The sequence below is a fragment of the Pezoporus wallicus genome, unplaced genomic scaffold, assembly GCF_028554395.1.
Source record: "Pezoporus wallicus isolate ANWC-B61680 ecotype Strahan unplaced genomic scaffold, APGP_CSIRO_Pwel_v1 contig_7833, whole genome shotgun sequence".
Lineage (NCBI taxonomy): Eukaryota > Metazoa > Chordata > Aves > Psittaciformes > Psittacidae > Pezoporus > Pezoporus wallicus.
The window spans coordinates 43,313-59,864 of record NW_026635430.1 but is presented as its reverse complement, the minus strand read 5'-3'; the positions used below and the strand labels follow the sequence as shown (position 1 = coordinate 59,864).

The window sequence follows — 16,552 nt, the reverse complement described above, 5'->3', positions numbered from 1 at the left end:
TAAAAATTGCATTTGTGGTTATAATGTAATGGGAAATGTTTCAAATGTAAACAGAATTATCAGTAACACTTAGTAGAAGTAAGCCCTTTCAAACGTTTGTTGAAAGGTTGCTTTTCTTTGGCTTTAAGACTACTGAGAGGAGAGAGAGACTATCTTTTTACATATCATGTATAGGTGTGTATAACCATAGTGTAAATATATTATGTATTCCTTGAACTATGTACTTTGCTTCAGCACAGTAATTACTTAATAAATTTTGGAAAAAAAAAGGCAAGACAAACATTCAGCAGGTTTTGCTATATAATCCTTGAAATTCTACCAGAAATTTTATTTTAAGATGTTTCCACACACCACCCCAACACCCTCAAAAAAAAAAAAAAAAAAAAATAGAGCAGGTAACACTTCTTGCTTTAACTAAAAACCATAAAAAATCAAGCCTATCAACTTGGTGATAAAATCTCTACCTTATCTGAGTGATGTGGCTCAGGTACCCATAGTAAAACCAGGTGTGTAGCACAAAGCTCAGCACCAAAGTCCTATCCAAGAAATGGGAATAAAGCCTGTGATAAACACACGTTTGCTGTAGCCAAACCAGTTCAGCCTCAAAAAAATCCGGCAAAGTGCATTGACTATTGTCCATGTAAATTCAGTGAGTAACTGTACACTTTTAAGATGTGACTTCATCTGTCATCTCACCTTTCACACATGAAAATATTTCTCCTGATAATTCAGAAACTTGCTTGTTGGCCCATTTCTAAGACAGACAGGAGAGAAAAAAAAAGTGTGATGTATTTGCATACAGGCTTTTTTAAATGTAGGTGGAACTGTTGCCCTTTCCAAAATCTTGTACATGCAAAATTTTTCATTGTGTTTGAATGTGATTGAGTATGTTTATTTTCTTAGGTGTCTGATCAGTCTCAGTTTACAAAGCAGCTTCAGTCACCTCTTTGGATGCCCTTTCCCCAGGGCAGTTGTCCTGGGTTCAGCAGTAGTAGCCATGTTTCTCCTTCTTGGTAGCTGGTGCAGTGCGGTGTTTTGACTTTCGGCCTGGGAAGAGAGCTGATAGCGATGTTTTGGTTTGGCCAAGGACTTTGTGAGCCTTATGCTCTGCCAGGGAGGAGGGGAAGCCAGGAGGAAGCAGAGACAGGACACCTGACCCAAACTGACCAAAGAGGTATTCCATACCACAGCATGTCATGCCCAGGATGTAACTGGGAGTTAGCCGGAAGGGCTGGGAGACTGCAGGGTTGGAGGAGGTATGGGTCAGTGCTTGGTCGGGCCTGGGGGGTGAGTTATCGGTTGGCTAGTGGTGAGGTGTTGTATTCTCTTCCCTTGTTATTTCCTTTATCATTATTATCATTGGTGGTAGCAGTGGTGATTTGTGTTATACCTTAGTTACTAAACTGTTTTTGTCTCAACCTGTGGGAGTTGCATTCTTTTCGATCCTCCTCTCCGTCCCTCCGGGAGCAGGGGGAGGGCAAGAAGGGGGGAAGTGAGTGAACGAGTTACCTGACTGGGTTTAAACCATGACAGCAGTGCAGCAGAGCTCCTGTTGGGGCCAGCACCCCTCATGCCAGGTCTGGGCTCAAGGGAGAGTCGTGCCAGTAGTTACTTGCAAAGGAAAACATGATGGGCCTTTGGCCAGAAGCTTCACTCATGGTGTTAGTCTTTGGCTCCTTCACCCCTCCTCCCTCTGACGCGCATTGCTGAGAGGTTTATGTCAAATAATCTTTTCGGTGTTTTAAAAACTGACGTCTTTAAATGCATACATTTTTTACTTCAGGAGTTGTGTGGTTGTCAGAAACGATCTCTCTCTCAGAGTGGTCTGTCTGGTCCCATCTCTTCCCTCAGAGGAAGGCAATGTGAGATGCTGGTGAGGAAGGTGCAGAAAATCTGATAAGAAATAACTATGACCTCAAAAGAAATAGATTTCTTCCTCCTGTAGGCTGTGTGAGATTGGCTTGTCTCCTGACCCACAGAATGTCTGTCTGTCTGTCTCTAGCTAATCTGTTATTTGAACACTTGGAATACTGATTGTTATTATGGTAATAAAAATGTCTTCACCCTTGCTTAAAATAACTAAGCTGTATGTCTCCCACGAGACTTTGTATTAGAGAAATTATCCAGAAACTTAACGAAGCCACCAACCTTTTATTTACTAAGGAATTTGCTGGCTCTATTTTTATGTTTGGGCTTGGGGTTTTTTAAAGCACAGGCAGTCACAATTATTTGAATATATAATCTTTTAGAGTCATATGAGAAGTCAGCTTTGACCCAGTGACAGTATAGATTAATAATGCATGCAGATTGAATAAGGAGTGCAAAATTGTACACAATCCTGATGGCAGGATACACACATGCACACATGCAGAGCCTATTTTGCAGTAATTTGAGAAGCTGAAATCTTGTTGTGCTGTAGCATCTAGGGAAAAAGAAAGAGATGCTCTCTAGCTGTCTGAGGCTGTATGTGATCAGAGCTTTTAACATAGCAGTCTTTGTAGTTGTCATCATTTGGGTATTAGTAACTACTTTCTGGCTTGGCTTTTTGTATTCAAAGCCATTCCTTAGTCCATTTATCTTTCATCTTCTGCTCTGTGGAATGTTCTTGTCACCAAAATACAGGGTTACAATGTAAGGAATGTTAATATCGGAATTAAATTGTCAGATGAGGTGAACTGTTTAGTGTGACAGACTGCAACTGGGGATATCCTCTTTGGCCATGTTGATCCAACATTTTGCTATTCAGTCTTACAAACAGCAATAATTTGTCTTAAAATTTAAACAGTTATACTCTTTAAAAGGGTCTCTGTGGAGGAATTTTATCCCAGATATTACTTCACCAGTGGAAAGACCTAATTGTAAGTTTCAGGTATGTATTTATATACATATAGGAAAAAAAAAATCATTTTTGCAGTATTAAATCCTTCTAAAGATACAATAGTTTCACGTTAATTAGCTATATATTACTTATAGCAGATCTTAAGTGAGTTTCCATGGCTCTTCATTAGCTTAATCATGACACAGGCTGTGTTTTCACTGCACCTATGTTTAAGGAGTGAAAAGAAATTAAAATCCTTGCAACAGTATCCTCCTTTTGCAGATAGAATGGAAGGCTGGTTCTGTACAGCTTACAACAATTTAAATTTTTTTAATTTTTAATTTTTTTAAATATCAGTGTCTAGTCTTCAACTAGATGTACATTAGAGTATGCTGGAGCCCTGCAACACAGCCTGGAAATAGACTACCTAGTGCTAGGGTAGTAACAATAGTAACAATATACATGTTACTCAGGAAGGCTTAGGTGTAAATAATCCTTTTAAACAGGGGTTACTCTTACTTTTTGGTTAGTTTTACTTTGTTACTTTCCATACTCTTAGGAATGAAAATCAAAAGCCCACAGGATTGGGGTTTTTTTAAATGATTTCTGAGTAGCGCTGGCTATTACCAGTTTGAGTTTAACCCAGTAGATGTCACTCTTGAGTCCTGTTTGATGGTGATGAGTAGTGGACAGTAGCTAAAGCAAGACTGAAATCAGTCAATCAAAGCTTATGAACCGACATAGAAAGACAGCAAGTTTGGATATAGACGCTAGTGCTGTCTCACAGTACTTAAAACATGTTTTACCCTCTTTAAAATCTGATTGAATGGTTACAGGACCACTACAGTAGGAGAAAGGCAAGTCTAAGCTTGTAATTGTTTGGAAAATAGAGTGTGCATTGATGACATACAGACCTTACTTTCCAGTTTATGATAATACAATGACATACAAAAAAATATTTCTGCCTTTATTGACATGTTATTGGGTTTTTTCCTCCTTGAGTTTGATGGAGAATATATAACATAGAAAGATGCTTTATTTTAAAATGCTTTTAAATAGATATTAATCCACAGCTGAAGATACTTCCACAATTTGAGATGATAAACACTACTTTGTATTACTCAGATGCTAAGAGCCAGTAAATTTAAATTTAGACTGGAATAGATAGTGAAGAGACCAACATGCTCAGTAAGTTATGTCTTTATCTGTATAAGCAGAGCTTAATAGCAGTCCTGTAGTTATCTACGTGACTGTCCATTTGCTTTGGAATGTGTAAAACTTCAGCAGTTTGGACTTTTATTTTCAGGTCTTTCAGGCCTTCCTGCCAAGTGAAAGAACAAAAATAAACATTTTGCTCTTTGCACGAACAATCTACCTAACCATGATTAAGATATAACCAAATACGACTAAGTTACAAGCTGTTGAACTTTATCACTGCAGTTGATGCAGAAATTGTGAAGTCTTTAGCAGGGCCTGATAAGTCAGGTCATGTGATGTACTAATCGGTGATAATATCACAAGTAAAAATGCAAGCTGAGATTCTGGTGGAACTTTCTTTTAGTACGTTGCAGTATGGTGATAATTAGATGGCCATTGTTAAAACCATGTACAGTAAAGGACTCCAATAGGGAAAGTTTTTAAAACAAAGTATTTTTTTGTTTTAAAAACTTCTAAAACAAAGTACAAGGGGAGACCTATTTTAGTTACCTAATTCATAGCAGCATAACTGGAAAAAGCAGTGGGTGGATTTATCAGCCCCACATGTTTCGCTAATGGACATATTAGGATGCTGATAAATTCAACTAATGCTATTGTGCTAAGGAACTTGGAGCTTTTTCTTTCTCACTTCAGGGTAAAATGTCAGTACTCCGAGAGCTTAACCAGCAAGCTTATCAATATCACAACCACAAGACGCAGCTGATTAATTAACTGAGGACTGACAACAAAATAAATGAAAGGACTAAGATGATTTTTGCCTATGATTTGTATACACTTACTTCAATATACTGGATTAAAACCTCAGTTATTTTATTAAATATAATTATAGCAGTCAAACAATCAAAATCTCCAGTCAAAAGTTGTGTCCATGTTTCTGTTACACCTTTATTTCCAGCTGTTCCTTATCTTTTCAGAGTTCAGTTCTGTAGCCAGAAGTTCCACTTTCTCCTGTGAAGTCCAAGAAGAAGGAGTCTTTCTAAGGGTTTAAAAGAAAAAATTGCAGGAGTTGACAAGAGGATGAGAGAGAGACATTCCCTATTCTTCCAAAAAGACTCTTTATAAAAAATTGAGGCAGTCTTGAGCAGTCTTTCTGTTAAAATGGTGAGAGTTACATATTTGAAAGAGAAGTAGCTTTCATAAGCCTTCTCTTAATAGTGTGAAACCTTTTTCCCTGTTTTCTTTTTAAGAAAAAACCTGTGAACTTTCATGCCAGAAGCAATTTCCCCATATGCTAGTGGTCTTTAAATTTATAACACATCCTTCATTCTAAAATATTCCACACTGCTTTACAACCTCATATAAAGATAAACACAGAAGTAATTTTGTTCCCTTTGGAAATTGAGTCAGTTCTAGTTATATATATCAGCTACATAAGCATATGGTTATAATTGTGCATATTTTAAGATAGGAATCAATTAATTTTTCCCCAATTAAAACTGCCAAGGAACTTTAGCAGGCAGTGTGCAATTACCAGAATCGATCAGGGCCAGTGCTACTTGGTTAACAAGACAGTGCTTGGAAAAGAGTCTTTTACCACAAGGAGTGATCCCACCCTCAGCTCGATGCCTCATATAGAGAAGACCTCATGACCTGCTTGGGTCTTCCACAGCTTGAAACTCCAGCATCAGGTCCTTTGCAGCTCCACTGATTTACAGTAATGCTTAACGGGATCACTAATCGCTAAAGCTTGGGCACCTCTTGTTTCAGCAAATGTGCACACAGGTATAAATCCAGAGCAGAGTATTCCTTTGTACATTGCCTGAGCAAGCTAGTCAGGTAGTGTGTTTCTGTCATCTGATGTTTCAAAGCGGTGTGGGAGTAAGGGAACCACAATGATTGCTGTCACCTCGCCTACACTGCAGGTTCTGGCTACAGGTAACCAACCACGCTTAAATAGAAGCTGGCAAATGCACAAAGGGTGGAGGTAAACAGGGAAATAATAGAGGGAAATGATATCCCACCGAGTCCTGCGTGTAAGGAATTTATGCCCACACACAGTTCCCCTTTTCCTTTCCAAGGTTTTATTCTAGAAAGCCAAGATGTATGTAGGAGATTTCTACATAAGCAGCATTTGCTAGTAAATCATGCAGCAGTTTAAATGTTGATTTGAAAAAGGAGTTTCTTATTATAAACTAGAGCATTGTTTGATCTTATGTTTTCCTTGCTTTACAAATATGACAAGTCAATCTAATCATTTCAGGTAGTTTCTCTTGCCGGTGGAGATAGTCACTCGTGATTGACATCAACTTTCACACAAAATGTGATTCATGTAAAGAGAGGGAGAAAAAAGAAAAGCAAGTAGGATTTCCCAGGGAATAGTTATGTGATGTTGGTAAAGAAGCCAAAGAGAGTCCAGACTGAATCCAAGACTTTGCAATGCCCTGTGCATTGTTTAAAGAGTTGCAGTAAATGCATGGATCATCCTCTAGATGTTACACATGGAGAAGTCTTCAAGATCTGCTGCAGAACCATCAAGGGAAATAATTTCCATTCAGAAATCAAACATATGTAGAGGTCCTAATGTTTTGGATGTGTTTGCTTTGCAAATTAATGATGTTAACACTGTTTGTTTGAAGAAGAGAAATGACAGAAGTATAGAGAAAAAAACATGGAAAACTCCATGTGGCTTTGTTAATAATATTTCTAACAATCCTACCAATATTTTAATGGAGCTTACTGAATTAATGGAGCTTACTGAATTAATTTTTCCACCAAAATGTATTTTTGTTTCTGAACAACTTTATCTGTAGATGGGAATTATAAATGAAGAATAGTTAAAACTCTAAAACATACTTTTCTTAGCATTGTTCCAATGACCTGGAGGATTTGGGGTGTTTTTAATGACATTTCCGTTTCGTGCCTGCTGTAGTAAATACAGAAATTCTATGGTTTCTCTATTAAGTTCATGTATAAATTACTTTATAGTCAAAGAGGGGCAAAGTCATTAGAGAGGGATTTTTTTTCCAATAACTATTAGTCTCATTCCTAATTACATTGCTCATTTGAAACCATAAAGGCTTACAATGGAGGGTAGCTTATGGAGAGATAGCTCAATTAAACCCATTTATTTTACCTGGAGTTCAAGGTGCTTATTTTGGTTTCTGCCACATAGCAACCAAAGGCATTGGTAGTAAATTCAGATTCTTTTAAGGGTATGGGTCTGGGTTTGATTTTTTTTTTTCAGAATTGTTCATGTTGATGATAAGTTGCTGTGTAGATTTCCCTAGAACAGGATCTCTGAGATTTTAACTAACCAGCCGTCATTGCTTTTGCAGAGCCAAATGATTTTTATGCTGATAATTTTTTTTGGACAGCTCAGCAGACAGACCTTTAGTTGAATATAAAATATTAGTGCATTCGAAGCATTTTGTCTTTTAGAAAATAAGATCCAAGACAGTCTGGCTTGAAGTCAGATACAGCAGATGGGATTTTCTGTCTCTTCACTAAGGATGAGTTTTTCTTTCCAAGTTGTGATATAAAAGAAGGTGAGAAGCTGCAGTAGAGCTATATTTTATAGAGAAATTTACCACTAGACAGCAGTTTGACTTTATGACTTGAAATCAGGAGGGCTTCTTCATGTGAGCATGTGCTCATATGAGCAGTTTCATGCATAGGTAAGTTTTGAGAGGATGAGGGCCTCCCAGGATATCTTGGGTGACTTGTTAATAAACCTTTCAAAACATTAGCAAAGTGAAGAAATCTGGTGAGGTCTAATTTTGGTCTCTTTTGCCTGTTAAGGAGACAGATTCCTGACTAACAGCCTCCAGTCTTTCTGTTTGCATCCTTCAAAAACCTTTGCAGCAGTGATTTATATTAGGTACAAGGACACCCACTTATGAGTCAGAACCAGCTAGAGAATATCCCACCGCTAAGGTTGGCAGACCAACTTCGTATGTCGTCACTGGGAAATTAATGAACCGGGGATCTGCTCACTTCTCCCCAGGTGAGAGAGTGAAGGGTGACTTGCAGCAAATGGTTATAAGTGGCTTAAAAGCAAACAGCTGGATCTAGAAGTTTAAAAACAACATGGATGTACACTGGAAAATAAGACCAAAAATGAAAATTTTCCCTATTGTGTTGATGGAATGGGATGTGACTGAAAAAATGCATGTGCCATGTGTTATTTTGGTGTTTCTAATTACTCTCTTCCACCTCCTTCCCAACCTATCCAGGACCTTCATTGGCTTATCTTCTAATTCCCACTTTTGCAGGTGAGAAGCAACGATTTGGCTGTGACCGGTCAGGATATGATGTGGAGGAGTCTGATGGTGCTGATGAAGATGAAAATGACAATGAAGATGATGATGAAGATAGTCAGGCTGAGTCAGTCCTATCCACAACCCCCTCAGTGACAGCCAGCCCCCAGCATCACCCCTCTCGACACGGCCTGCAGGATGCTGGCAGCACAGATGAAGACATCAGACTTCCAGACTGTTTTGCTGGGGTTCACACAGACTCTATGGATGGTCTGCCAAAAGCATTGCTCACAAAGATGACGGTCCTTAGCACAGCACAGTCGGTTAGCAGGACCTCCAGGTCACCAGCAGAATTCACCCATCAGGAAGCACATGAGGATAAAGCCCAGGAGAGAGGAGTGGCACCCTGCAGTGCTAGTGCAGCACTGGCAGACATTGCTCCTACATCTCCAGGTCACCAGATGTCTGTGGATTACCCAGATCCAGAAGCAGCCATGGGCCACTCCTTAATATCAACTGCAGCTCTTACAAAGGTAGGAGTGTCTGATTCTGGGGAGAGAGTGGGATTTTAAATCCTCCTTTCAAAGATATTTTGGGAGATTTTTCAAATATCAAAATGCTTGGCTTTCCCTTTATTCTTAGAGTTGGCTGATGAGTCTTTAAGAAGCATTGAAAGTGATCAAAGATGCGTAGGACTCTAGAAGCAGCAATATTGTAGGAGCACTGCTTTTCAAATTCTTTATTTTGATTGCATTCTCTGTGAAAGGATTAATTGTATACAGTCGTTTCAGCTGAAATTTGGAGCTGGTAGATTGTCTGACAAATAAGGGCTATAACAGATACTTGGAATAAACATACGGTGGTGAAGTTTTCAGAGTAAAGTGGTAGAATTCAGAAGTCATTTCACTCTGAAATATGAAGATAAAATCATAGGCAATTCCCAAGGGAAATTAGTTTAGTCCCAAGGGAAATTAGTTTAGTCCCAAGGGAAATTAGTTTAGTCCCAAGGGGGTTTGCTTTATCACCATAAAAAAATTGTGCAGTTGTTTATCTCTCCTCCAAATATGCTTAGTAGCAGAACTAGGAGCACCAGATGTTCAAGATGGTCCTTGCACAATAACAAAAGGAGAGGCAAGCTCAGAACTGAGACCTGAGCTCTGTTTTTCTCCAAGCTGAAAGAATATTTTAATCAGAAAAGGATCAATTTTGCCTATGCCTATTATAGACACACAGCTCTTCAGAGCAGTGTGCGGAAGGATGAGGTCAGACTGTATGCAAGGCTGCAGGGGCGTTCAGTAATTTTGGTGACTGTTGCCTTTAAAGCTCTGCTGAGGAAGTCACAGAGGAAAACTGGCAGGTGTTAAGCCTTTAACAGTATTTTAATGCAATATTTTAATGGGCTGTAATGGGGATGGTACAAGTCACATACCTGACTGACCCTAAGGATAAGGGATAAAGATTTCTTACTGCAGAACATGAAGGTACTAGAGCTCTACAGAGTAATGCTCAGATAAATGTGATGCAAAGTGTAGTTTAAATGTAATTTAAATAAAGAAGAAATTACTGCCTTATCTGTGATGAATGCAGTATTTACAAATAGTATATGCATGCAGTTATAGAAAACTAAGCAGCAGGAAATTTTCTAAAGCATAAACAGTAAGAAAAAATTTCATTCTGGTTTAAATACTTACTGGCTTCTTTCTTCCTTAAAGACCTGTATTACTGGATTTCTTTCTTACAACATTTGAGATAGTGAACTGTTGACAAGAAGAAACACTAAAAATGATTGCTGTATGTCATTGTTTGGCATTGGTCCATTCTTCCTCGTAGAACTGTGAGTCCGTGTGGCAAATGTAAATTGGAGCAGTTTTGTAGTATGGCAGAGAATAAAATGAATGGTCTCTGATCACGGTATATACCTGCCAAAAAAGGGGTAGGATCTTAATATTTGGATTTGGGGTTTCAGATGTTGCCAATAGATACCAGAAAGACATTTGACTGAGTATGCTCCTCATCGAACAGAACCACTGAAGCCTCAAGAAAATATTCACACAATTAACAATGTTAAAAAGCCTTCATCAATATAGCTCTAATAATTGTCTACATCAAGATACTAAAGGGGAAAAAAAAAAAAAAAGGCTTCTAAGTAATAAAAGGCGGTAATTCCTCTCCAGACTACCACCTACTTTCCCAGACCAAAAGAAGCAGCAGCCGTGTGTCTGATGGCTCGTCTACAGTCTGTTTCTATTGTGAATGGTTGTGGATCCCACTTCTTGCAATCAAGACAAGGGTCGAGACAGCTCAGGAAGGCTGTTGTATGTTCCTTCAAAAGCATCCGTACCAGTTTATCAGGATTTCTTGTGAGGTGTCAGACAGGACTTAATTCTAAGAAAGATGTTGGCTTCCTTCTCACACCCATCTTCCCATTTAGACTGGTTGGCACTGCATAGTCTGTAAATCATATTCTACTTTAACCTATATATTTCATACCAGCAGTTTTCAAAGGCATTACTGTTCATGTTTCTTTTTTTTTTTTTTTGCCTGCCCGCTCTAGAGATTTCTTGAGAGTTTGGTCAAAATCACAGAATTAGCATTTAGGACTATATAAATAAGTAAGATTGCATCACTCTGTGTGTTGTGAATATGCCTAAAACTAAAAGGTACTGAGAGACTGCAATTGCAATTTAAGACTTCTTGGTTTAGGAGTTTTTAGGAAGGGAGTTGCCAGCCTTGGTCATTAATATAGGCTATATGAGAAGAAAAAGGAACATATAAATATGATTGTTAGTCCAGGTGTGTGCATCAAGCCATGGTGAGCTGAGGCAGCAGTGGGGTGAGAGTCCCACATCTCACTCCAGTATCAGCCTGTCACTTCTGCCTCTGCAGGCACTGTAGTTGTCATCCATCTCTTGTCATTTTATATTGCCTGTCTTCCATGTCAGGAGAACCTACAGACAGATGTGCCATGATCCTGCCTCTGCTTGCTGGAGGCTGTAATGCTTCCAGGAGAGGAACCCAGTGCATCAGAAATGCCAGCTTACACTTCTTGCCTGCGGTGATTTCCACAGAAAACAGTTCTCCAAAGCCTTCTCACTCCTTAAAAAAACATGTACAAAGGATATGCAGCAATGTTTTCAAGTACTAGTGTTCAAGAGAAATTAGCCTCTCCTAATTAGGAGAGGAAAATTCAATTAGTGGGTGAGGATGGAGTTGGAAAAAGAAAGGAAGGAAATTAGTTCATTGTTCAAGCTGGGCAGTATATATTGTGAACCAGTTTATGGTTGTTTTTTCTTATAAGGCAGTGTGGGAAGCACTCGGCAGCTACCTTGTATTTTCATTTCACTCAAGGATAGCAGTGGCCACCGCACTAATATGCCTGTGTTGTTCTCTCCCAGAGCACACCCTCCATCAGCTCGCCCTCCTCGCCAGTGGACCACGGCATGCAAACAGCACCGTTGCCCTACGCTGAAATCCCAGAGGAGAAGTTGGCCAGGTGCCTGCAGCCTGCTGCCGAGCAGAGGGCTCCCCAGACTCACCTCTTCAGCCACCTCCCCCTGCACTCGCAGCAGCAAGCCAAGGCTCCCTGTGGCACGGTACCAGTCGGGGGGATTCAGGTGGTCCCTGCTGGCCTGGCCACCTACTCCACCTTTGTTCCTATCCAGGCAGGGCCGGTTCAGCTCACTATCCCTGCTGTTAGTGTGATTCACAGAACTACCAGCGCCCTCGGTGAGACGGGTGGCGTGGCCGTCAGTGCCACTGCAAATCCCATGGGAGTTGCTGAGGTGAACAGCATGGTGCCATGTATTCCCATCGGCCAGGTGAGCCTGCCAGGCATCCAAGGTCTTGGCACGCCTAGTCTGCAGCCTCTGCCCCCGCTGGGCATGGAGACAGTGAACATCTTGGGCCTGGCTAACACAAACATCGCCCCGCAAATGCGCCCTTCGGGAATCACCCTGAATGCCGTGGGCCTCCAAGTTTTGACCGCTGGTGCTGCCCCACAGGGCAACCCCAGCCCACAGGCCCACATTCCTGGCTTGCAGATACTGAACATCGCCCTGCCGACCCTCATCCCCTCCGTCAGCCCTGTAGGTGCCGAGGGACAGGGAGCCTGCGAGGTGCCTGCCACAGGCAGCAAAGCCTGTGAGGCCCAGCTGGAGCCTCCTGTCAGCTTCCCTGCGTCTGAGGTCGGCCAGGCCGGCAGGGATGCTTCTCCTCAGACAGCAGCTGGTGGCCAGCGGTACAGTGGGAAGAGCCATCCCGAGCCCACCCCGCTGACCAACAGCAAGCGACCCGATGGTGCAGGGAAAGCAGATCCTGAAAAGACTGACCTCACAAATCCCGCCAAGCCAAAGCACGACGTCCCGTCCCTGCAGCTGAAGAGGGCTGCCCAGGCAGAGCCCCACTCCAAGGCGAATCCCGACGCGTTAACCAAGTCCCCGGTCCACCGAACTGTGTCCCCGGACAGACAGGTACACAGGCCAGCTGCCTTGCCCCGGCAGCAAAACACGGTGCAGTTTAGCGATGGCAGCAGTGACGATGAGGATAGACTTGTGATAGCAACCTAGTTTTTGTTTTTCATTGTGTTTTTATTTTTGGGTTTTTTTTTAAATAACACTTACAGGTTTCTTTGCAAACCTTCCTTTCCTTAAAGCACATTTTTCTGACACAAACTCATTACTAATCTTCGTGCAATCATGAACTCTTGACCAATAATTGTTGTTTCTTGTCAGCTCCAGCCATTTTTGTACATGTTGTATAGACGATTGTGCCTTTTTGGAGTTTTATGTTTAGAAACCTGTACAGATTGTTGAATATATATATATATAATATATATATATAAAATATGTATATTAAAACCAGGTAGTTGCTTGTGTTCAGTAAGTAAACATCCTATGTCAGATAAATAAAGGATTAAATTATATGTTGCACTGTTAAATGTAAATTTTTATGGCTGTGGGACAAAGTTTCTGTGTACAGATCTAGTATGTAAAACTCCATATTTATTGTATCCATATTAGTCTTGGAAAAGGGTCTATCCATCTTTCCTGTGTAAGACAGTAGCTTTACACTTAAAAGAGAAATACAGTATCTGTGTTATGAAATATTACAGTAAAATTTTGTTTACTGACTTTACCATTGTTTATGTTGTGCCTTCTTGATGCAGCCTGGTAGTTGGAGAGGCGCTTCATTCGTTCCTTTTAGTACACTCCCAGCTGTGTCCAGCTTGAAAGGATCTGGTGGTGGTGTGTGCCCCCATGGTCTCACCTGCCACGAGAGACACAGTATGATCTTCAGGATTACTTGGAGCAAAACCTTCCATTCCAAAACATCTGGTGATGGCAAAGTGGGGAGGGAGTCCTTCAGCTTTTAGCAGAGCAAGCATCCATCCACCTTGTGTTTTTTAACACTTCCTAGCTAAAATTTCAAGACTATTTGAGGGAAAGTAGCAAAAGGGTCAAGATGAAATATTTTTTATTTGTAATCTTGAACTATAAAACCACTTTTTATTAATATTAAAGTATTGTTACACAAGAAAGGAATAATTCTTTGTGTGTTCTTAATTGCAAAATCGGCCATACAGTTGGTGAAAATGCCACTGCTGCAATGAGGATTTGGCATTACTGATTACTGTCAACTTCTTATGAGACTGCCTTTCAGGTGATCCTCATTTACAGGCAGACAAAGCCAGTTTCTCCCTAAATACGGCTTTGTCTTATTCATGCAGAGGGGGAAAAGGGGGGTAGAGGTCTTACATATACAATTAATGTGCTCTTATGTCAACAGACTTGGCATTATGGGTATACAAGATATGGGTGGATTCCAAAACAATGAAATTTAATAAAATTCTGTTTGCACATAGTGAAAGCAATTTAAAGGTGTTCAACTACTGCAGGAGGCAATTCTCGTAAGTCACAGGGCTACACATTCCTGAAAGTTCCAAACTGACCTGGGATTTGTGCTGAAAATTTTAAATAGAGTTGGTTTTCTGCTGTGTCCTTATATCACATTCTCATGGAAGTTTGTAAAACCATTTTTACCACCAAATTCCAGTACAAATCTGGAAGATACCAACCTAAAAGCATGATCACCTTTATGGCAATAGCAAGGTTGAGTGCATACAAAACAACTGGAAGAAAAGGGTAGGAAGCAGATCTTGGAGGAAAAAAAAATCAGGAGTGAACCTGAATGTGAGCCGGGCTGCATTGTTTGCAGATTAACTCCTGTAGCCAGCTGAAAGAAGTAATTCATACCTTGTACTGCTCATATTCAAGAACAGCACTATCCTAGATCCATTTTTAACTTTACATTGGCTTTTGTACTATATTCACACTGTACTCATTACATTATTCCATTACAGTGTTGTAAAACTGTAGGCGATATTGAATGAGCTTTCTTAACTTTCAGAGAAAGCACTTCAGCACAGAGAAAATCATTTATATTACTGTGATTATCAGCCAATTGTACTAATCCAGCAATTAGAAACGCACGTACTAGAAAGGAGAAATTACTCTCGTCTCAGACATTAATGTTGGTGTAATTCCTTACTGTGCAGAGCCTCACCAAGGGCACGAGCACCTGAACCACGAAGCACTCTCAACTCACATTGAACTTAGAGTTAAGAGTGCTTGGCATCCCACAGCATTGGACTTCAAGTGTCTTATGTGAACCACTGTGTAAAATGTCACTGTGTATTTGTATGTTCTTTTTATAAACATGTAGTGATGTCAGCATGTCATACATCGTTAACAAATGTGAATTTACCTGAACCAGCCAAGGTTAAAACAGATACATTGCTGCATTACATATGCTCTGAAACTTTTGCTAGCAGAATCAGGTGATGGTTTGTAGTTAATGAACTCGAGAAACTTTGCATCAGTTTTAGCTTGTTTAAAATGGACACACTTGCCTGTAAACTAGAACTATGTTTATTAATTTGAGTATAAGATGACTGGATTAAGTAGGTTTACAGCAAAGTAAAACTGTCTCCAAAATTTTGAATGCCATCACAAGTTATTACCATCTTTCTGAGTTTTATAAGGAATTAGTAGGTGAGAAATTGCTCTTCCACATTCCCCAAGGTCCTGATTTTGCTAGCCATTTAGAAAGTCCATTGATTTACTGTATACACATCTGAAACATTTACTCGACTAGCAATTTGTGGTGTGCTTGTGTTCTAAGGATTAGTTCCAGGAAGTCACTAATTTAACAAAAAATTCAGTCTGGTCAATCAGGTGATCTTTATGTGTCTCTTTTCTATTATAGGTGTTTTGAAGACAAGGTCAAGAAATGGAAGCAGTATCTTGAAGAATAACAAGACAACAGATATGCCATAAAGCGGAATGTTAAGGTGTGTGTCATTTGGTAAGTTAATAGCAGAACAATAGACAGGACCAAGAGAATGGGTACTGATCAATAGTGAGCAGTCATCATACTTAGCCAGGCAAAGCAGATGAGCCATGTTTGAAGCCAGATGTCCATTAACAACAAAAAGATTAGTGAGTAGTTGCAGATACATCTAACCTTGTTCAGATGGAGTTGGGAGGAAAACAGACTTTTCTAGAACATAGGTGTTTGTAGTCCTGAACATTATATTGTTTCCCTTCCCTCTAGCATGTTTCCAAATGGATGTTCCTTGAGGTGCTTCACACCTTTGCAACAGGGAAAAAAAATAAACTAGCAGTATGACCACAACTGAAAGGTTAAACCCCATACCTCTTCTCTGTTAGTGTGTAGCAGTTCATTTTAATCGTGTGTAACCAACATCTATTCTGTAAGTCAGCATACATGGGTGCCCTGTATCAGCACAAGCCTGTGACCAGTGTTAGCAGTTACATTTTCATTCTGAATTAATTCATTTTAAATTGGTTTGTATCATTATTCTCTGGTCCAGTCATTAGTGACTGGGAAATGGCACTCCCATTGCCACAAGGAGCCTCCTGTTCAAGTCAGTAGCGAGGATCTCGGAGAATTTGCCGGTTCAGGATTAGGCTGCTCTTCAGATGGTTTAAATTATCATAGCTGAATTGGAATAAATAGCACTGGGGCAGTTTACTCAGGGATCAATTTTTAACGACTATCAGACACCCTCTGGCAAATCCAGCACAGCTGTTTAAACATTAAAAGGCCAGAGCAAGTGTTGCTCCTGAGTGCATACAGGCACAGTCTGGCATCTTCACACAGCCTATTCTTACTGAGAGGGTGCAAGCAGGTGCAGGCTAAAGGCTGGGTACAAATACAGCTACAGTAAGGACATGGCACTGAGCTTCTGTGAGAGCCATGCAAATGCTTCCCTGGTAGCTGACAAAAGCCCTCACTAGAA

General features: G+C 40.3%; 1 protein-coding gene across 7 annotated transcripts in view; it reads left to right on the top strand.

The window, feature by feature from the left end:
• Positions 1–16,552, top strand: part of HIVEP1 (HIVEP zinc finger 1) — a 130,876-nt gene that overhangs the window by 110,771 nt on the left and 3,553 nt on the right. For 6 of the 7 annotated variants that reach the window (XM_057424013.1, XM_057423993.1, XM_057423978.1 and 3 more), the window contains 2 exons: positions 8,248–8,765; positions 11,628–13,365. In XM_057424013.1, the coding sequence (XP_057279996.1) occupies positions 8,248–8,765; positions 11,628–12,797 (1,688 nt within the window). In that variant the 3' untranslated portion in view covers positions 12,798–13,365. Of the gene's footprint in view, positions 1–8,247; positions 8,766–11,627; positions 13,366–15,495; positions 15,595–16,552 lie in introns of those variants that run through there. The other variant, XR_008974168.1, reaches the window with a different exon arrangement.